Genomic DNA, 22,972 nt, shown 5'->3' with positions numbered 1-22,972 from the left:
AGTATTCTAAACTATGGATATATAACAGTTCGAATACTTTTAAGCTTGGAAAAATAGCACCAAAAAAAAAAAAAACCACTGAAAATACACTGAACTTATAAGACACCCCCAGAACCATTGTCACGCATGCTGTCACCCACTGTGTGCACTGTATCTCCTGGGCACTAGTGACCCTCAAAGGAGATTGATGTGGATGTCAGGGTCTGTTCCTGGGACTTTTTTAATGTCATACAAGAAAAGCTGATATGGGATGGGAAGAGAAGAGGGACTAAAATTTGATCAACAGATGGAGATGAGCTTTTGACTAGAAATCAGGCAGTGGGAAATGGGGTGAGGGGAGCCCTTGACTGAAGTCCCTGGCCCAGAGGCTGTAGAGCGTGGAGGAAGGTTGGCTCCTGGGTGTGTGCATGGCTGATGTTCAGGTTTCTGTATCTCGGTTTCCTGTGTAACGAGATGTACTTTTATCCTAATAGAGATACCATCAATGTTGAACATAACTGGATGATTTCTCTGCCATTCTGACAAGACAAACCCTACTCTTAATGATCCATTCCAATATTAAAGTCGTTTTATAACAGAGGTAACATGCTGCTCATTCATTTTCGGAGTTTATCTGCTGGGATCCCTTGACCATTTTTAATACACTGCTTCCATCTCTGGTTTTAATTTCTATTTATGCAGCTGCTGCTGCTTCTTAGATGCCCATGTTGGCACGAATTCCAGTAAGATATCTTCAGTTCACAGCTATTTTTTTAGTATTTAAGGCAACTTTCAGTATATTTGGAAAAATAACCAACAAGAAATGAGCAATGTTCCAAGGACTCTCCTTTGTGAAGGCCAAACTTACTTTTCTACCTCTGTTACTTCACTCTCCAAGGGACAAGGGGAGCAAGAAATAAGAGAAATCTTTTTCTCTGTTTCATCTTTTCTTTTTTACTTTAAGTTGTTAGAGAGGTAACAACTGAAGTGTCCGTTTAAGCATTCTCATTTGCCTACCCTGTGGGTTTGGGTTTCCATTTCAAGCTGGTATCACTCATAAACTGACTGATCAGGGTTTTCAGTCCAAGCTTCTTGTTTGTTTTGCTTTTTGGTGCTGGGGATTGAGCTCAGCGCCTACACATGCTCAGCAGCTCTACCACTGAGCCACACCCCAGCCAGGCTCTTAGTCCACTTGAATGGGAGCTACCAATGGGACCAGGCCTCCTATCTGCTGAAGAGCAGGCTGGGTCTTGCTGCTCTGGTTTGGACATAGTGGGAAGAAGAAAGCTGTGGAGATACACAGAGTATGATACAAAAATCCAGAGGAACTTCCAAGACACTGGAATCATGGGGTGAAATCCTCTGCATGATATCTTCCCAAATACACATGTACCATCATGTTTACATGATCCAAGGAGGTACAGTTGTGAATCCATTGTCAGAAGACCCTGAGATTACAAGGATTCCAGGGTAAGAAGCTCTGACTTATCAGAATGACCCCAACCTCCATAAGCTTGTGGTCATGAAACTCTAATTATTTCCATGAAAAATTCACAGGGCTTCACCTGCTATCAGATCTAGGCCTTTTACCCCAACCAGATGATGAAAGTATCTAAGTACACTAGAAAAAACTGGAAAATGGAAAAAAAATTTAAACCACTCATTTTAAAAATAATCCTAAATAAGCAATGTGATTAGCTTGGTGACAACATTTCTAAGGTGCAGGTTTCAGATTACATGCATGATTAAGAATAGGTGGAACCAAACTGCAGATATAATACTATGTTGTAATTTTTTGAAAATCTACCAAATCTTTCATTTAAAAAATAGTATACACTGTGACAAGGAATTCTTAGAGAAAGACAACGATGAGTGATTTCTTATTTCTTAAGATTTCACTAAAGCATGAGGTCAATTCCAGAAAGAATACACAGATCCACTTGGAAGGCAGGTCTGTCAAGGTGCACGTCAATATGCCCATGTTATTCCCATTTATAGAAAGCTCTAAATGCAGTTTAAATAAAGGTAGACCTCAGTATTATCTGCCTCTTTTCATTGTCAGAATTCTGAGAGGCTACTAAATTTTATTTTAATGAAATAAGTGTAAGTTGCAGTCAAGTTCACAGATGGCTTTGGATGGAGATGTCTCCTAGGTAGCATTTCTTCACTGTCCTTGTAACAGTGTGTTTCTAAAGCAATTTTGCTATCTGAGAATCTGTAAAGAGCAATATCAAACTGTGAAGCAAACAGAAAAATAATTAGTAATTCCTCTTTGTCACAATACCACTGTTAAGTGTGTCCTGAGAATTCAAGAGCAGGTGATTGTCTTATCTTTCTCTACCGTCTCTGATGGGTAATAGGTAATGTCCTCCTCGCTCTTCTCTCCTACCATTTCACTACAGAAACACTCACACACTTAAATGAAACCAGAGGCCAACTGTTTCTCCAGTAGGAGATGATGAAGTAATCAACCCAATTTAGGACAATAAAATCCCCACGGTTGATGGAAAGCAGGATGGATGTGTAAAGGCTTGGCACTGACATGTCTTCAGGAGCAAGAATTACTGGCAGGAAGTTGTCAGGCCTCTAAGTCTGCTTGCTCTTGGGCAGAACCTATCTTTAAATTAAAGATTTCAGAGCTAACCCCAGAAGGGTGACAAGGACAAACACACCAATCAAAACAATAACAACAAAGAGGAAATTATCGCTGAAATTATGTGGTTTTTTTAATTAAACCATACTTCTCTGAAATGAAGATCAACCATTCAATACATATTCATTAAATGCTTAATTTTGAAAACTAAGCATTTATTTAGATGAACACTAAGCTAGGTCCTAGGAGGGATTAGAAGTCAAAGATATGGTTTCTGCCATTAAGTAGCTTAGAATTAATTTGTAGAACTAGGGTGAACATGCAAAGTAATTACTGTTAAAATACACAAACCAACAACACCCTTAACAGTTCGAATCCTTTCCCCGTGAAGGCAAGGAAATTTAAGCAAGTAGTTTACAATGAGCCCCTAATCAAATAATAGAAAACCCTCTAGAAACGAAGGCATCAGTATAAAACCTTAGCAAAGGCTTCAGGGTTCTGTCAATTGAAGTCACTCTTCAGTATTAAAATGACATGTTGGCCAATAAATTATTACTATCACATTCTATGTGTATAACTTACCTTTATAAACACTTTCCTCAAAAACTTCAAAGAATTTCCTAAGTATGATCTCATCTATCTTTCAGGTAATACTGAAAACCTATTGCTTGTCTCTATTTCCAAATGTTCCCTAGGAACGCAGCAGTAAAATCAAAGTTGCAGGGCACTGAGTCACTAGAAATGGGACACACAATTTCTAACTTAGATACCTGAATAAGAACAAATAAGATAATGTATGTACTGGGTTATAGACAGAAAGTTAAAATGAGAACATAAAATGCTTTATTTTTGGTTTTTATCATCTTCCATTCATACCTTTTAAAGTGTACCCATGTCATCAATGTTTCCAAGGGATGAACCCAGTTAAACTGATCAGCAGCCCTCAGTTATCTGCAACATTATTTTACACACACACAAACACACACACACACACACACACACACACACACACACACACACACATATATATACATACACTAATGCTAACCAATAAAAGATAATTGCACTTTATAAATTACCTCCTCTAAGGCATTCCACAGTTCCTCATCTGTGTGCTCATTAAAGGGATCCAGGTTTTTCCTCATTGTTCCCGTGAACAAAACAGGCTCCTAAATGTCCAAAAGAGTGAATATCATTACTGTTGTCTCTTCTCACTTTATTCCAATGTTCACTTTCAGACTAGAATTAAACTATGAAAACAAAGCAAAGCAAAACAAAACCAAAAAACCAATATTCACTAGAATCATTGATTAAGGTTGCAAATGCCTGTTTATAAAACAACACCTCTACAAATTTCCCATTGAACACACCGGGCTCCACATGTCTTCCAGACCACGGAACACTAACAAAAGCAACGATTGCAGGGTGCCCTCTTAAGGAAACGAAGGAGCAAAAGGGAAGTCTGGTTTTTACAAAAGGTTCCTGGGTAATATCTGTAGAAACCGGAAATATAAGGACATACGTATTTGAGGAACGTTACATCAATGGAACTACTGAAATTATCAATTCTGGATGATGCTGGAAAATACCAACCAACCACATGATTAACTGAAATTTATGCTTCAAAGAAAAACTGGCATTTTCTCCATTAGTAAAATAGTCTTCTGTATCGGGGATCTCTCTGTGTGTCCAAATGGGATGTTCTGTCCTTGGTCCAAAGGGGACATGAACTAATGAGGCCAGTGGCACCTCTGCTCATGAAGAGATCACCTCTGATGTTGCATTAGCTGATGTCTGCGTATCAGGGTCACCTGTCTCAGAACCTCATTATTAATGACAAGGGTAAGGTGACCTGAAACCCACTGTGAATCACATCACGTCATAACATTATTTTAATTTAAATAGTTCTTCTATTCATGTGCTTTAGGAGGACCCACAATTAAACTGCTCTTAAAATACATGCCGCCCCCTGAGTTTCAAGAAAGAATCTTATCCATAAGCTTCTATAGACTGTAAATGTTTCCTTCTGGCTTGAGCCACTCAGGACACAAGGACATGAACAGCAAGGAGCCCAACTGGCTACTTTCAGCAAAGATGGCAGAACCACGAGGTGTGCAGATGTGGGAAGCAGAGAAGCCCTGGCTCTTCCACAGGTGCCAGAGAACTGCTCCAGGAAACCACAGACTCAAGTGTCTCCCAGCCTGGGGGCTGGACCTCTAACACATGAGAAGTGTCATTCACCATCTCAGTTCTAAGAGGGAGAAGTGGACACAGAAGGTCAATGGTTTGCCACCTAAAAACAGGCATCCCTAGACAAAATACGAAAATTGAAGACATTAAAATAGGCATTTTATTTGCACAAAGTTGATTAAGTGACTAATATGCCCCCAAAGCACTGAAAAACCACAGGTCATACCATGTTTCAAAATGACTACTGAATTGAACAGAAAAGTCCCAGGTGCTTTGTTTAAGGTTTTGCCTAAAACCAACAAATTTAAGACTTAAGACTGAATAACCATCTACACAGGAATGGGAATCTCTTGTCAGGGATATAAGCATGATTCTATTGACTTCAGATGATTAACAAAACAAAACAAAACAAAACCTTGGTCAATACCAACTTAGAGAGATTCCAACACGCAGAACATTCGAACTCCATCCAATTGTTCACACAAGGTTCACAGAAACAAAGTAGCCAGGGGCAAGGGGGCAGCTATCTCCCCTTCCTCTCTCTCTCCTCCCACTTCCCCACAAGGGTCCACACTGACAATGATATCCCACTCAGGGGCGTATACTGAGAGGCTCTCAGGATGGGTAGACAGAGGGGCTGGAAGAACACAGGTTCAGAAGCAGTGCTAGCCACGTAGAGAAGAGGGAGGAGGTCTCTGCTTTATCAATGACCTGGATTTTTTCCTTCAGGTCCCTCCCATAGAGCAAAGTCACATCCACCAACACATCCATGGTTTGATCCTCGGGGGTTTTTACAAAGAACCCTTTAGAGAGATGATATCTAAGCTGATGTATGAAAAAACTGCTTTGCTTTATGTAGTCTGACTTTCCTTTCTTTGTTAAAAGGATGGGAAGGGGCCTAGTATTAGCGATTTAGGAATAGTGGTTTGGTGGCTCAGGAGAAATGCACAGGAATGCATCAGTGAAGTCCAAGCCCCTATTCCTTCATCAGGGCCCTGTACACATCCCCTCCCTCACCTTCTCCCCTTTAGGAATCCCCTTGAAATGGATGAGTCCCTCCAAAGATCAGGGACTAACATGAACTCCTTCCAGCTCCAGGAGTTGTTCACTCCGAGCCCCTGACCATCAGTGCCCTATGCTGTGTTCTGAACTCCGACCTTAGGCACACCGGCCCCAGGGAGGTTTGCTCTCCTCATCAAGTCACTGCTGATTGGCATAAAACCACAGAAGTGAAGTTCAAACTCTTCCCACTGAGAGAGGGGTCCCCACTTAAATCTATACTGTCAATTTAAATGGAAAATTTATCACTCATGTTCATTTAGGCAGGAGAAAATAGTTGAGCAAATAAGAACATTTTTCATTATGACATGCCAAATACATTTCACTGAGTAAAGTTTCAATCAAAACTTGTTGAATGAGAAGAATAATTTACTAAAATATTAAGTGATTGAAGCTGTATTTTTCTTTAAAACCAGCAGGCAATTTGTTCAATGTCTATTTTACTACACCAGCGTGTTTTATGTATGGTGTTGGTTTCTGCTCATTCTACTTTCATCCACCTGCCAAAGAAGAAACCAATATATTATCTTCCAAAGGTAATAAAGTGCTCATAGCAGACACATATTGCAAGAGTAGATAAGGGTTGAATTAATTATCACTTCTGATAGATATTATTATTTAACATGTCTACCTTTGTGCAATAAAATTAATAAACTAATCTTATAAATAAGTGTTGTAAAAACGTTTGCAGGCAGAACATTCAGCGTGGGGATTTATGGGAGGACACACAACCCTCTCATAAATATGTGCAAAATTTATTAGCCTAAGCATATTTTTAGTGATGGTACATATTTAAACCTCATTTAATGAGAGTTTTACTTTAACCCCTACAGTTAGCTGGTGTGGTTCAGTTAGGAAAACAATTGCTGTTGTTCAATATAATAATTTAAATGGAGGACCAGCATCAAACCTGTTTTTCATAACCGTTTTGAAAGTTCACACATTTTATTTGTGCTTTGAGCCATATTCAGTAGTTGATTTTCCCTCTGTTACTAACATAACACAAATCATAATGGATAAGTGACCCAGACAGAAGTGGCCACTCTGCATCAAAACATTTAGGGCAGTAACTGATAAGCCCTTGACAGAACTCTCACCAGACCTATCCTATGTATTGACTGGGAGACAGGCCTCACTTATCCCAAGAAACTCTCCCCACTCACCTTCAGACACTTAAGAAGACCTGAGACCAAGACAAAAACTGCTACAAACTAACAAGATGAAGCACAACTTTACCCTGATCTTTTTGGGTCACCAACCAGGCAAATTCATCTATGACTGCTGCTTCGCCAGTGTCCTAACAGCTGCAACTGTTTCATGTTAGAATCGGGAGGACCTTTTTTGAGGGCTGCACCTCTCCTGGTCTCAAAAACCAAGGAGTCACCTGAAGTCACTTTAAGTCTTGGTTCCCTCCCCTGACTTTTTTTTTTTAATCCTGTAGCCTCAGAATGAATGATCATCATCCATTTTCAGAAGAAAAGAACATTGTTAGTCAACAAAGGAAGAAGAATTTAAGTCCTGTAAAGTCTTCTTTAAATACAAAAAGGTCACCAGCTCCAGGGAGCAGTTCCACTGGCTTTAATGAAGACTTCACTGTGCAGAAAACAAAGGTCGACTGCATTAGGCTAGGATCCAATTGTATTTCTTTACTAGTAACAGCATACCTTTTCTCTTTGAGTTTTGTTCTCAGAAAGAAAAAGCGGGTGGGGGAGAGAAGAAAGAAAGAAAAAGAAAGCCAGGTAATCCAAAAGAAGTCTTAAAGAGACATTGCTCTGCTTACCCTGTTCCACCTACTAAAGAAAACTGGGAGAAAAGAACTACCAAAATAGCAGAGTGGACTGCTTAAAAAATACCTGGCTATTGTTCTGAAACAAATAAAAAAAATCTATTCAATGTAAAAGAGAAAATCTGTCTGATCATGATAAAGATGATAGCTGTTGATGTGCGCCAACCCTCAGGGTGTGATCATAAAGGCTGAATTTGCATGGAATTATTCTGCAATTGAAAACATTTTTTCTTTGTGCCCACAGGATAGGGGCTCTAGGTTTTGAAATCCATTCTTCCAGATGCTTTCTGATAAGCAGTCTATTCCCGGAAAACAGCCCCACCTTGGGGTTCTCTTTGGGGAGTGCATTAACCATTTCAAATCCATAGCACTAATGAACTCTACTCTTCTGCAACCTACTCTGGGAGATATTTCCATGGGTGGTTTGCTTATTTCTGCAATTTTGAACACATATGGAGGAGTCCCTTCATAAAGACACAGTGTTGGTTTTTTTAAGTGACTCTAGGTTGGCCTCTGGCTCTGTATGGGCCACCATATATCACCATTCCTGTGCCCCTACCCAGGTCCTGAACCCCTAATTCAGAACTGCTCATGGCTGGGTCCAAAAGGAGAAAGGAGGACCCTGAACCATCAGCTAAGGGGAAATGCACAAGAGAGAGATGACTGAGAGCTGGGAGCTTGCTGCTCTGGGGTTGGGGTGGGGGTGGGTGGCAACAAGAGGCAACACGAGGCAACACTGTGCTCTTTTACTGTGTCCCCTCCAAACTTTTAAGTTCCTCACCAGGGGTGTTGCAACACTAGCAACCCCACCTTGAGCTTGTTTGCGGGGAAGAGGGCCATATGATCTCTGCACTGCAAAACCCAGTGGCCTTCAAGTCACCTTGACAACAGGTTTTCTCAGCCCCTGCAGCCACTAAGTCTGTACTCCAGGAGCTAAGGCTGAAAGTACCTGCCACCATGAGCCATGATACAGAAATGAACCCATTTCTAAAATGCTTTTTTTTTTGAAGAGTGTCAAACATTTTTATTCTCCTTATTGCCTTTTTAAAAAATTTAATTCAATTTTTTTACACAAACAGAGCACACCATTTGTGCAATCATACCCGTACATAGGGTAATAATGTCCGTGTCATTCCACTATCTCCCCACCCCACCCTCACCTTCCAAAATGATTTTTAGACCTGAGTGCCACTCGAGATTTCTGGCAAAAGAAACCACACAAAGAATCCAGCCATTCAAAACCAGCAAACTGCCAAAGAGTGTCTAGGAGAAGCTCTAGGAGAAGGCACCTTCAGCTTTGCTCCATGTTGATTCACTTTGACTAAGGTTTGGGGGAATCCCTTTCAGTGATGAAAAGCCATGCAGTTGGTAGAATATCTGATGAGATGTCATTCAGTTCAACAAACACTTATTGAAAAAAAAATTTTCTAGAGTCTGATAGACTGATAGGGTTTTGATTCTACTGTTTATAAGTCATTGGCCTCATGGTAAATACTGAATCTCTCCAAGCCTTGGTTTTTCTTCCTGGGACATGGGGCTTGCCCCGCCTACCCTGTGGGGCTGCCCTGAGACGTGGTAGCCTAAAGGAGGCTTCTCACAAGGGGCAGCAAGAGCCTGGCCAAGCAGGGCAGAACAGAGGGGCACAGCGTTTTAAAACTGCAGGTGCGACCAATGGATCATGAAATCAATTTTGTGGCTCGTGATCATCATTTTGTCTTTTATACAAACTAGAATAGAACGGATATAATCGAAAATATCAGAGAGCAGGGCACAAAGTGATAATGTTTTATGAGATTTTTGTTTCTGGGCGCGTGTGTGTGCAGGGGTTTAAACACGGGCCTGCACCGGGATCAGGATGCAGGGAGATTCCTCCCGGGGACCCGGGTCTCCGTAGCTTTTCAGCAGTGTTGGTGAGGCTCAGATGCTGAGGAGATCCTGGAGTTCGCCTGGAATCCTGGTGCTGCCACTTCCTGGTTGAGCAAGTTAAGCTCTCTGTGACTCAGTTTTCAAATCTGTCACATGAGGGTGATGATAGAATTGTTGGGAGGATTAAGTGAGAGGTGGTGGGGAAAGAAGTTAAAACATGTGAAGGATTTCACAAAGGTGAGGAATTATTAGTCCTGACTAACTTGTCTGGGGTGGTGACAAGCACTGGAGCCCAGGATACAGGAGAAGCAGCCTCTGTCCTCAGAAGGAGAAAACAGCAAGGAATGTGGGCCATAGCCTGGGGGTGCGGGGTGGTTTGCAAAGGGTGACTGGGGTACAAAGCAGGGATCAGAAAAATGGGTTGGGAGGAAGCCAGAAAACAAAACAAAGAGATGGCTTCACCGTTTGTTCTTCTTGAGAAAAACAACAGATTTCCCTCTCGGGCTAAATCCTAGGGCCATCTAACATATACACTTTCTCTTTCTGTGCTTGTCTAAGTTTTTCTGCTGCTTTGCTATTTACAGTTAAATAATCTGGTTTAAAGAAAATCACCAAGGATTATAAAAACATAAACAGAAATTAGGGAGCCGACTCATTCCAGAATATTCTACCAGTTTTAATTAAGTAGTGATCATCCCTAAATGGCCAGTGTTGTTCACTGGGCCACCTACATTTTTGCATGCAGTCAAATCTTCATGATGAATCTGTTAGGTAGTCACTACTAGACACAGCTTAAGGACAAGGACTCTAAGGCTGAGTGACTTCATCCAGGTCCCACATTGTAGGAGGCAGAGAGGGATAAAAATGTGGGTCCTATAGATACTTGTCCACACTCTGAAGCAGTGGATCCTTGCTGCCCTCTGAATGGCTTCCTGGGACGCCATACTCACTACAACTATGTTTCTTCTATCAACCAACATTGCACCTTGGAGACAAAGTAAGATAAAGGTAAAATATAAAGGATCTGTGTTTACAATGCTTGGTGATCATGATCTACATGGATACAAAGCGTAGCACTGTTTTGTAAGTATTCTCTCTGGAATAGACACACAGAACATTTGCACAAAAGGAGGGTGGGAACTTATGGAATAGAACCAAGACCTGGTGATGTCAAGGTGTATTTAGTCTTTGCTCAGATGTGCTTCCAAAACATTCCCAGCAGAGCCAAGAATCATCTAACGCTATTTCTTTATTTAGAGTTCTTTTATGTACACAAGCATACAACCATTTCTTATTAAGAAGCATTAAAAGTAATGTAGGGCACGTTTCTAGATCCTTTCATCCAAGGATATGAAAGGACTTGGCAGACACACCCCTCATCTCTGCTAAATAAATTTCCTATGGCCCATTTCTGAGATGGGTACAAACAAAAGATATAACTTGGGAATTTAAATTTTCATTTCTACTGTAACCATGAAGTCATGATTAAAATCTCTAGATGGAATCTTGTGTGCCAGAAAATTTCCTCCATTTTTCTGAAAGGATTATCTTTTTTTTTTTCAAAAGGGTTATCTTATTTTCAAAAAAATCTGGGGAAAACACACAAAACATGAAACACACCTTAAAACTGTTTTTAAAGTATATAGTTTTGTGTAATTATACAGTCGTCACCACAATCCATTCATGGGCCTTTTTCCATCTTACAAAACTAAGTCCTGTAATTCCATGTCCTGTCTTCCCTCAGCCCTAACAACTGCCACTCTACTCTGTTTCCATGAACCCAGCTGCTCATAGTGCCTTATACTCTAGACCCATCCAGAACTCTGTGACTGGCTCATCCCACTCAGCACAATGTCTTCAAAACGTATCTGTGTTGGAGCATGAGTCAAAGTGGCCTTCTCTTTTTTAATGCTGAACAATTTTCCATTGTTCATATAAATCATTTTTAATCCATTTATCTGTAGACAGACACTTGGGGTTTTTTCCAGTGTAGGCTGCTCTGAAAACAGCCATACCAACATCTGAAGACCCTGCTTTCAATTCTCAGACCATCTGGTGACTCTACTTGTATTTCTGGGAGGAGACTTGGGCTGTTTTCCACAGGGGTTATAGCGTTTTACATTCCCACCCTAGCGCCCAGCGTTCCCATTTCTCTATATCCTCACCAACACATGGTGATGGATATATGTATATTTTAGAGTGGTCACTGTGGGGTGGTATCACATCATGGTTCTGAGGTGGATTCCTTGATCTCCAAATTACTGGAAGTAATTTCTAATTATTTCAGAAGTGGATGGTAGGTTATAAGTGTGGTCTGTCATGAGATCTAAGTCCACATTCTCCCTCCCTTGGGGACCCAGGTTCTCTGTTTCCTAATCAACAAGTACTTAAAGGCTCTTTATCTACACATCCAGAAAGCGTATTTGCCGGGCTCTTTTTCTTTTGTCTCTGTATTTCTTATCTCAGGAGTGAGTGTGCATGTGTGTGGGTACCTCAGCTCCCCTTGACAACAGTATGCTTGCAGAAAAAAAATCCCAAATTAGAACCCCTAGAACACTCCCTGAAAGTTTTCCACTAAGAAGCAGAAGAAAATAAAACAAAACCAGAGCCCAGGAAGACATGGCAATTCAACCCTCTGCCATCATGGCGATGAGGCCCTGGGTTGGCCTGAGGCACACTACACGCTGAATGCCCTCATGACAGCTCTTAGAGGTGCTGCCATACATAGCTGCCTAGTAAGGATGAGAAAACAAAGGTGCAGAGGGATGCAATTCCTTTGCCCAGCCTCCCTCCTGATTCTGTATGGCCTCCCCAAACAAAACCACTTATGAATGCCTAGATTCTAAAAATGTCTGCAAAGCATCTGTAAGATGCAACTCTCACGGCTCCAGAGTTTAACCAGGGTCCTCCATGGAGATAATCACACCTAAAAGGGTAGCTTTACTCCCTACAGCAAATCCCCTCATTAAGACACTTACAGTCCATGTTTCCATATAGGAACCTCTCGAGAGCTGAACAGACCATTTGCTATTCTGTTCTCAGAACTATGTAGTTATCAGTGGATAAAACTAGCACCTAGGGAAGCTGAATCCAGAATCTATCTGAGTAAGGTATTATTGAATCAGTTTTTCCCCTTCTTCCTCCCTCCCCCCACCACCCCTATATGCATGCACACACACACAAGAAAACAACAACAACAACAAGATCAGATCAACTCTGATATCTGATGAAAATTCTTATTCAGGGCTGGGACTATAGCTCAGTTGCTAGAGTACTTGCCTAGGACACACAAGACCCTGGGCTCAATCCCCAACACCACCACCACAAAAAGAAAATACCTATTCAAAATATGCTCTACTGAGGGAAAGAATCAGTCTTTTCATCCCATTTCTTAAAAAGCAATAAAATTAAAAGCAATTAAACTCAGGCGCCCTTCTGGAAGGGACGCGTGAGAATGCTCTGACTTGCATACCTGAGGTATGATGGACATCTTCTTCCTTAAATCATGAAGTCCAATTTCAGTTGTCAAGATCTTATCGATCCAAATTTTTCCTTCAGGTTCTGACAATCTAAAAAGGGCCGAGATGAGGGAACTCTTCCCAGCTCCTGTTCTTCCCACAATTCCAACCTACAGAGAGATCCAGGAAGGGGGAGGACATTTAATAATAGGCAACACACCTGGAAGAACACTCTGGTTGCCGAAGGTGAATTACAGAGTTCTATACAGAACATCGTCTGAAAGCTTCTCGACCTCGGCACTGTCCACATTTTGGGATTGATAAATCTTCATGGTGGATACAGTACCCCTGGATGCTTATCAGTACCCCTGGTCTGAACCTACTGGATACCAGCAGCAGCACCCAATTGTAAGAACCAAAAACGTCACACATTGACAAATGTCCCCTGGGGGCCCAACTGCCTCTGGTCTAGATCCGTTGGTCTACAGAAGAGTTAAAATCAGCCATCCGTCTGCTGTCTGGGAAGACCCAAGGCATGTAGAAAAGTCAGCTCTTGAACGCTTTAATTCCAAGGTCTAGAGATTTTGAATCTTGAGAATTTCTTGGATAACTTCACAGAGATGTTAACAACTTAAGTCAGAAGCATTATATATAAACAAGTATTAGTTTTCCCAGAGTCCTATGGTTTAAGACAGATTATTCTTTGGCAGAGAACCTAAATCAATGCAGATGCTAAATATCTGGTTACACTTGTTTAAAATGTCTTAAAATGTTTGTCAGTCTTGGGTTTTAACAGAACGTAACCAGTAGCCAAAACAAGCAACAATGAGATCAACACCCACACCACCAATAATATTTGCTATTGACATGGGGCCTTTCATCTGGGCAATTTCAGAAAGCATTTTACAAATCAATTAATACTCATAACTTCCCCTTGAAAAAGAGTCCTCTCAAGTGATCATTCCTCTTATTAAAGCCAAAGTAGAGAGAAATGAACTGCATGGACAATAAGATCAAAGAATCAATATACTACAGGCAAAAAGCTGGTCAGGAATCAAACTGTAAGGTAACAACTAGCTTGAACCTGTAAACAAAAAAACTGGCCTTTTTACCAATGAGGTTGCTCAACTGCAAATTCCTTGGTGAGAGCTTCTAAAAAATGATATCATCCTTACTTAAAAATTGGGAATCAATGAAGAAAATATGACATGTCTTCAATCACTGGTAAATTAATTCATTTAAAATAAGTAAGTTAATTACTTCAAACAGAGAGGAATTAAACTTTCCTGCACACTGATTACGTGCTGGGGACTTTACGCATCATCTTATTTTAATTCATTCAAATAAAACTTATTCTATAAAATCAACAAAGACATCAAGATTAAATGTCAGAAAAGTGGCTTCATCTAATTAAAATAAGCTTTGGAGGGCCATTACCTACTTTATGGGAAATCCTAATTTTGGCACTGGCGGGCAGGGGTGCTAGGGATTGAACCCACGGACACTTTACCACTGAGTTACGATCCCAGCTCTTATTTACTTTGAGACACTGTCTCCCTAAAATGCCCAGACTGGCCTCAAACTTACCTCAGCCTCCTAAGTAACTAGGATAACAGGTACTACTTCAGCTGGTGAAATCCTAATTTATATTTCATGGATGAACTAACTTCTCAGCTGCTTTCTGCACGCATGTATGTATGCCCCAGGGTATACACACGTGGTTTGTGTTTGCTTTTGTCTTCTCTGGGTGTCCTCTTGTATAAATCAGCCCACAGGAGGACATAGACAGATACCACATTGGAGAGCACTGTGGACACCCAGAAGCCATCAGCTCCATGGGAAACTGATCCATCTCTGTAAACTCAAAGAAAACTTGGCTCTAGGTATTTCTCTCTGCCATTCAAAGTCATCAAAAGTATAGTCTGAAAGATTTTCACAGGTCACCTCTGGGTCTGACTGGATGCCGGAGGAGAATGTCCCTAGCATCAGTAAGTTTGTGTTCATCCCACTAAAGGAACATGTTGAGATGCTTTTACTTTAACTGCTTTGTAACTGCCCGGTTGTGCTTTCTCAGCCAGGACTGGGTTGGTCTCTGTCAACTGCATCAACATGTGAGATGTCTGTATTTGGACTTTTCTGCATACATCAAACTCAGCATGATCAATACCCAGTGCCTCACTTAAAAGAGCTGCTGCTTCAAGTCTCCCTTCTGCAATCTCCTGACTTCTCTCCCAGGTATCCACCTTACTTCCAACTTCCTCCAAAGACAGCCTGGCATCAAGCCCTGAAGAGTTAATATCTGTGCCTTGATTTGACCCTTCAGTTAAAGTCCCTTAGCCATTGCCTACACTCAGGAATGCGCCTGGAATCCCTCCACCCACCGACACACAGTGCTGGGGATGGAACCCAGGGCCTCTCCCATGTCAGGCAAGTGCTCTACTACTAAGCTACCCCTCAGCCCTGCATTACCTTTTAAATATTAAAACAAACTTTTCCTAATTATAGTCAGTGCAAATGAACATGAAAAGTACTAGCCAGAGCCCAGGACTCTGACAGAAGCATTCTTCATGTGTGAGTGCAACTGTGTGTATGTTCTTAAAGTTACAAAATCACGGTTAAACAAAGTGAGATTAATATAAACATATTGTTGATCCCTATTTAAGAGTCACATAATATTAAAGCATATATGATCATTTATTTAATAAATCTACTCTCTCTAGATGTTCAGGCTGTATCCAATGTTTTGCTATTATAAATAACCTCGTGTTAAATATTCTTGAAGCTAAATCTTGGAAAATAACTAATTATTTCCTGAAGATGAATTCCTTAGACGTGGAACTTCTGAGCAACAGGTACGAACACTTTCAAAGGAGGCTGTTTAGCACTGCCAAGCTACCCTCCAGAAAGAGGATCCTAATCTCTACCGTCTCTGGTTCCCTGCTCACTCACCAACCTGGGTGTTGTAACTCTGTTTTAATGGACCTTAGTTCGATTCCCTGAGTGGCATCATTTTCCCCATTAACATCTTGCTAGGAGCACAGGATGGCTGCTGGCTTCCAGTCTCCTGCCGGGGTCTTCTCCCTGGGATCCTGGGCACTCAATTCTCAGCCTCAGCCTCTGAAACACAGCTCGTGCCTTACTTCACACTGGAAACTTCCTCTACAAACATTCCCAACCAACCTTCCCATCTCAGCGATGTGACAGCTTCCCTAGGGGAACTGGGTGCTTGAGGCCTGAACCTGAAAATGTACGCTATACACCCAGTAGTTCCCTCCACTGTGTACCCTGCAGGAGCCTCATTCTTAATTTGTGTGGAATCACAGCCTTGTGCTCAGCTCATGGTGGTGCCCCCACCTAAATTCTTTCACAAGCATTTCCACCTACTCAAATCCTAGCCACGGGCACCCCAGTTTATTTGAAATGGCTCATTCCATAAAAACTCTACCTGTCCCTTCTGTGGACATGTCCCACAACAAAAAATGTCATATTACCGTTTCCTAAACTCTGTGACTCCTCCCATCTCATAGAGCCCTCATTCTTACAGGACTCTGCCTCTTGGACTATATGTGCTGAGGGCAGAATCGATATTGGATTTACATTCATACATTGGTTTACCTGTGATGGCCTGCAAAAAGTAGCAATCCCACAGAGTTGACAGATTAACTCAGGCTTGAGAAATGTTGGCGATCATCACCATATTGTTCAGGTAAATGATCAGCTGCTCAGAGAAGATGGACACAGCCAATGAGCCCTATAAACAGGATGGCAAATGGCCAGCCCCTTGCTTTCACAGGAAGACAAGTCATGCATTGTAAGTGGTTAAGTTCACCTTATACCCCAATAGAATGACGGCTACCTCTGATCAAGCACTGACCACATGGCTCTCTGGGCCAGGTATTTTCCTGAGGTGAGGTCCTATTACTTCCATTTTGCAAAAGAGAAAATGGAAGGTTAAAGAATCTGTCTGAAACAATTGAACCTCTAAGTGGTGGAGCAGGACTAGAACCCAGTTCTGTTTGCCTCTTGCCCGTTGTGCTGAGGGCCTCCCTGTCACTTAGGAGACAGTGGGGAAGGTGTGGCCACCATAGTGACCCTGTTGCTAGGCATGGAGAGCATGCTACAGATGCCAGTGTGTAACGCAGGGGTTGTACAAGAATTCTGTTCACTCTGAGCAGATCACAGTTGGTGACAGAAAAAACCTGCAAGTGAGGGACAGGCATGGGTCACCCAAGAAAAAGGACAGATTAGATCTAGTGTTCTACTGGGACAGAGAGACTTTTTTAATAACATCAGGTTATGAAAGGAACTTAAATGCCTGAGCTGGTGCAGAGACAGAGACAGCTATGCAGGGATGGCTAAATAGCAGATGAAAGTAGTCTGCAACAGAAGACAGGTTCTACTTGAAAGATGCAAATAAACACATAAACTTAGGACCATACAGAATTAACTATAAGGTGAACTCATGGTTTATACTATAGAAAAGTTAAAAAAAAAAAAAAAAAAAAAACAACAAAGAAAAAAAACCCTGTAAGGTATTAAGTGGCCCAGGGCCCTCCAGAGTCTCATGTTTAGTCCCAAGGGGCAATCCAGGAGCTCAACTTCATGCTGATGAAGTTTGCTGGAAATCGTGGGTTATTGGTCACAAAAAAAAAAAAAAAAATCGCTGTGGGGGACAGAGGACTTCATGGGAGAGTCTCCTGCAAAGGCAACTCTGACAGAGCTGGGTCACCTTTGTGATTATGTTGTTAACAAGTTCCCAGAAGATGCAGGTGCTGCTGGAGCAGCCAGGGCCAGAGAGCAGAGGGGAAATGCAGCCCAGGGCTCCCGGGAGGCGGGCTCTCTGAGAAAACATTATGTAAAAAAGGAGAAAATGTAGGAAACTCATATTTTTGCACATTATAGCAAGGTCTAGTACACATCTGTAAAAATGTATTATCCAAGTAATAGCTCTGAGCAAGAAAAAAATAACAAACCCAAATCAATCTACCTCTAGAGCAGGAAAATGCTTTAAAATGGCCCAGTACTCTCAAATGATCAAATCAACCACAAAATCACCTAAATGAAAAATGCAGCCAGTGTTTAGAATCGAACCAGGAAGCCTAAGGTGGTGTTTACCTCATTTTTGTTCTTTATTTTTACTTGCTATTTCTTCCATGAATTAAAAACCTGCTTAGTACCGATTATGTTTTCCCATTTACTAGAACTTCCAGGAATCTCGGCAGAGGAGACCACTGAAAGGGAATAAAGCACCATTTTTGCTGTGTTAGCACGTTCCCATGTCCTTGCCTGAAATGGTGATTCTGTCAATCAAGTCCAACACCAAGGGGGTGGCCTGCCATCCCAGGGGCTGGGCACAGGTGTGGCGGAATTGAAACCTAGCAGGACACAGGCAGAGTAAAAGCATTCCCTGATGACACTGTCTGCCTGCAATCTCTAAAGACACAGATGGAGCTAAGGTGACACTGGGTGGACCAAGGCACATGCCGAAAGTTATTGTTGATACTACAATGCGGTCTTCAAATTTAATTTACCCTCAAACATTTTAGCATCTCAGGTGATCCTATCATTTGGGGGTTTTAAGATCAAGGAATACAAATCTGGGGGTATGCATTGTTTTCTAACTTGTAAAGCAGAGGTTCTTCAGTAATTCCAATTTTGTGGCTTCGAGGGAAATTTAAGACGTATGCAAACAACGAAAATTACGTTTGCAACATTCAGATCTGATAAACGCACCGTGTGCGAGTAAGCAAACATCCTTACAGTCCTGCCAGGAACGGACTGAGAGACTGCCTTTCATCATAGCTCTAGCTCATGTTCCCTACACAGCTGTCCTCACTGCCTTTGGACCTACAAGGAAGCCGTGGAAATAATTAGGAGTTTGCTTTTGCCAAGTGACTTACTGAAGCTGTTCCCTGGGTACCCTTTGGGCACTACTAAGTTGTACATTTATTCTTTCATGTCACAAGGGCATCACTCATTAAATCATGCCTGTGATTAGGCCATTAAATGGGCCTGTGGTGGAAAGAGTTTAGAAGCAGCAGCTCCTAAACTATTTAACACTCCAGGGGCTGGGGTGCAGCTCGGTGGTAGAGTACTTGCCTAGCATGTGCAAAGCCCTGGGCTCAAGCCCTAGTATTGTAATAGGGGAAAAGTACTTAACGCTCCCATCTAGGGAATGGGCTGTTCACAGTGTTGCCTTGTGAGTGGGTTTTGTCCTAGGGGTCCTTCCTACCTGCACATTATGCTCCCAGACAGCTGTCCTCAGCACCCACCACATGCCCTGCAGAATGCCATTTAATGGGACACAGGAATGTTCCCTAACCTTAAGAAGACATTCCCCTGTGCATATACATCACATTTTGCATATCCATTCACCAGTTGATGGACACTCTCACAGTTTTTGTGAATAAAGCTGCTGTGAACATGGGTGGACCACAAGTGCCATCTTCAAGTACCTAGAACATGATGTGGAAGAACAGACTCACAGAGGCAGAGGTTTTAGCTGACTCTGAAAATGAGGAGAGTTTCTGCAGCCAGACAGCAGCTGGTATGCTGGGAGATGGAAGGACAGGTCCTTTGGGAGAACAGGGGACACCCAGAGTGTGGGGATGTGTGCATGCTAGGAGTCAAGACAGGAGGGGCAGGTGGGGAAAGAGCTCCTACTGCCTGTTTTGCTCTGGTCTACTCCTTGCAGGAGCCTGCCCTAGTTCTGCCAAGGGAATGAAAGGACATTGGTGGCAGGTGTAGTTGCTGGTAGAACCAATCCACACACCTCCCTGCAGTCTCCCCAGTCCCTCCAGGACTTCCCTTTTTTGACTCTGAGTGAGTCTCTGGGCCCTTTACTGCCTAGAGCATGAGGCTCTGGTTTCTGAGCCCCAGGGTTGTGGCTTCTGGGTTTTTCTCTGGTGGCTAAGAAGTAGCCACACAGCTCCAGCAGGAACAGGCCTGGGTCTGGGGCCTGTGAGGGTTCAAGGAGCCCTCCAGGCCGGGAACCCATGTGGTGGGAGGCCAGGGAGCAAAGGAGAGTACAGGTTGGATGAAGGAAAGGAAGGAAAAGAAAAGGGACAAAGGACAACAAAGGAAGGGCTGGACGGAAGCTGCTGCGGTGACAGAGAGGAAAGCAACCGAGCGGATCAAGGAGCAGGAAGTGATGGTAAGTAGACAGGGAAGCCCTGGTGACAAAGAGCCATCCCAAGTCCGGATAGGTCCCAGCCCTGGCGCTCAGGGCCCAACACCCCCAGGAGGCAGCTCACCGCAGGAAGAAGGAAATGCTGGTTTCCGGGGAAGACTTATCTATCGTTACTGATCTAATTTTTTCCAAGAGGAACCAAATGTCCTCCACAGGTCTAGAGCAAGACAACAAGCAGACCCGGAACTAAATCTTTAGTTGATATGCTAACAAAGATGGTTTAAACGGACCTTTTCTCTCGACTTAATGAGAGCCGTCAGGTGCTTTAACACCAGAGGCCCGTCTAGACTGTAGGTGAAGTTGACGTTGTCGAAGACAATCACGCCTTCCTGCGGCCAGGTGGGTGGTGGGCGCTTCTGGTATTCCCAAGGCGCTTCTTTTTCTAGATCCGTGTATTCAATCACCCGCTCCACTGAGATCATCTATAAGAGACATGGCATCCACACGGGTTAGGTGCAGCGATTCATTGATGGGTGCTAAGGGGTGGTGAGGGAATGCTTATGATTTACACGCGCAGGTCAAGGAGAATGCAGGTCTCAACACCCATCAAGACTGACAAGGATCCACAGTCTCCTTCCCCACCATGGCCCCTTCCTTCACTTAAGCTCCTTCCCTCAACGCAGACAAAATAAAAGGCATTTTTAAAAAGGCTGTTAGGGACCCTAGTCTTTTGCTATAGAACAGCCACTGGCTGTAGATGAGTTAAAAATCAGATAGTCATCAAAACTCATCATAATAATCTTCTCAAGCAAAATTGAAATATTCCATGTTCATTGTCTATCTTTGCAGGAGAAGGTAGAATTGCGTAGAAAAGGAAGTCACTTACAGGTGGAATGAGCCCTCCTAAACAACCCCACCCTGGTTCCCTACCAGGAAGGAATACCAGCGGCCCCAAGGCCTCCTGCCTTCTGCTCATCGCCTAAGAGAAGAAATGCTAGAACTGGGTGTGGGGAGTGGGGAGACCTATTAATTAAATAAACAACCTCAAAATACCAAATTTTTTCTTTTACAGAGAATGAGAAATCATCCATTAAGAAACAAAAATAAACAGGCCCCTAAGAAATTAGCTTATATCCTCTCTAGGATTTCAGAACTTCCCTCCTACAGAGACATTTATTGCATTTGAGGACAGCTTGTGATGAGTATAAAACCTGCTGACATAGCATACATGAGACTGAGAAAAAGATGTATATATTTTATTTTACATTAACTTTAAACAGATGGAGGAAGGATCTGAAAAAACTCTGTTAGCTCCGATGTAAAAATAACAGCTTTAATATTTTACATAAGAATGGCTTTTATGCTATTTAATGGCAAGAAGACTTGAAAAGGCCAAGAACGTTCAGATAAACATTACCATATTCTCCACTTCGGCACTTTGTCTAACAGACCACTGGAACATCCCCATGAGCGTGAGGGCGTAGGACAAGGCCAGGCCAACCTGCCCGGCATCCAACGCTACGTGAGAGGAAGCAGGGAATAACATCAGTCTCATCGATAATCACACCTGGCTCCTTCTGCCGCGTTACCAACAGAACCCAACAAGTTGCAGATAATGATAGTAACCATGATGCTTTTACTAGCTGTTGGTCGAGATCATAATACACCTTTAAAAACCCATGAGGAATTTTATGAAGATTATTAAATGAGTTTATTAATCCCAACAGGATCAATATACATTTGAAAAACTGGATATGCGTGAGTACTAGCGTCATTATTCACATACTCATCACCGTGGTTTCAAAGCCCATTATGTCATAGTGCTTTCTACGTTCAATGTGACCACAGCTGGGGACAATTTTTTTTCTTTTAAAGTAACTACTGCTCTCCTGGTTCTATTATTAAATACTGAAATTCAGCAGTGTTACTATGGGAAAGTCAGGGGTGGCGAATTCATGCCAGACACGCCAACACCTGCTCATCTGGTACCCATCTGGCAGAGACAACAATGCTCTTTCTTTCTGAGAATCTTTGTCGACCTAGAGCATGGGCAACTACGCCGATCATCCAAAAGCAAGACCTAAAGCCATGAGCTGGACAAAATGCTTCAGAGCAAACTTGTGTCACTCCTTACAACTACAGACAGGACTGGGAATGTGCAGAATGACATTTGCACAGCCCTCAACCCATTCAAAAAAGATAAAAGGGACCCATCAAGACCCCATGGGTCACACTGCAGAATCATAACCATCCTGACATGCTGTAAAGCTTTCATACACTTCATTAGAACCAAGAGAATATGGCATTGGACAAGGTGGCAAGAGTTTAATTTAATAACTGTAAACACAGCTATAAATTGTAATCATACCATAAATAGTTATTCACATCTGCACTTACTTTTTGCCAGAATCAGGGACCCAAAGGCAACAACGATGACAAAGATGGCACAGATGGCGTCCAGGCGCACGGCGAACCATCGTGATGTCGTCAAAAACAAGAACCAAGCCTCTGGATGCGCGAACCGTGACCAGCAAGATGAACAAGTACAAAGCCACATCAGCCAGTGAATGCGAGGGGCACGAAGTTGAATGTGCCAGGTGGGACCCCACAGATGCAGACACAAGAAACCTGAGGATTTCAGAAAGCTGGGCCTTGGAAGGGATGCACACGCAACACACGGAGCTGTGCGGGAAGAGGCACTAACACTGCAACCCAGAGAAACGGTGCCATCGGAGTAAAGGACACGCAAAAATGGTCTCGAGGGCCCTTTTCACAACGCTGGACCATGACGTGAAGTTCACCAGCTCATGTGGTTGATAGTTTCCAGTGCTCCAGAGTACACCTCTCACTTTGTATCTGGCACCTTCCATACTTAGTAGAGGGCCCTGCCCACAGGGCACATTGCTTAGGGG

At 42.5% G+C, this 22,972-nt stretch overlaps 1 protein-coding gene across 3 annotated transcripts in view; it reads right to left on the bottom strand.

Moving 5' to 3' along the window:
- Positions 1-22,972, bottom strand: part of ABCC4 (ATP binding cassette subfamily C member 4 (PEL blood group)) — a 226,338-nt gene that overhangs the window by 25,093 nt on the left and 178,273 nt on the right. For all 3 annotated transcript variants that reach the window (XM_081281510.1, XM_081281509.1, XM_081281511.1), the window contains 5 exons: positions 22,458-22,568; positions 21,478-21,578; positions 20,351-20,542; positions 12,946-13,101; positions 3,652-3,741 (listed from right to left, as the gene is read on the bottom strand). In XM_081281510.1, the coding sequence (XP_081137636.1) occupies positions 3,652-3,741; positions 12,946-13,101; positions 20,351-20,542; positions 21,478-21,578; positions 22,458-22,568 (650 nt within the window). The remainder of the gene's footprint in view (positions 1-3,651; positions 3,742-12,945; positions 13,102-20,350; positions 20,543-21,477; positions 21,579-22,457; positions 22,569-22,972) is intronic.

Source organism: Spermophilus citellus (genome assembly GCF_964194105.1).
Source record: "Spermophilus citellus genome assembly, chromosome: 1".
Classification (NCBI taxonomy): domain Eukaryota; kingdom Metazoa; phylum Chordata; class Mammalia; order Rodentia; family Sciuridae; genus Spermophilus; species Spermophilus citellus.
Note: the sequence above shows the minus strand (reverse complement) of the source record. Positions and strands in the feature narration are given on the sequence as shown.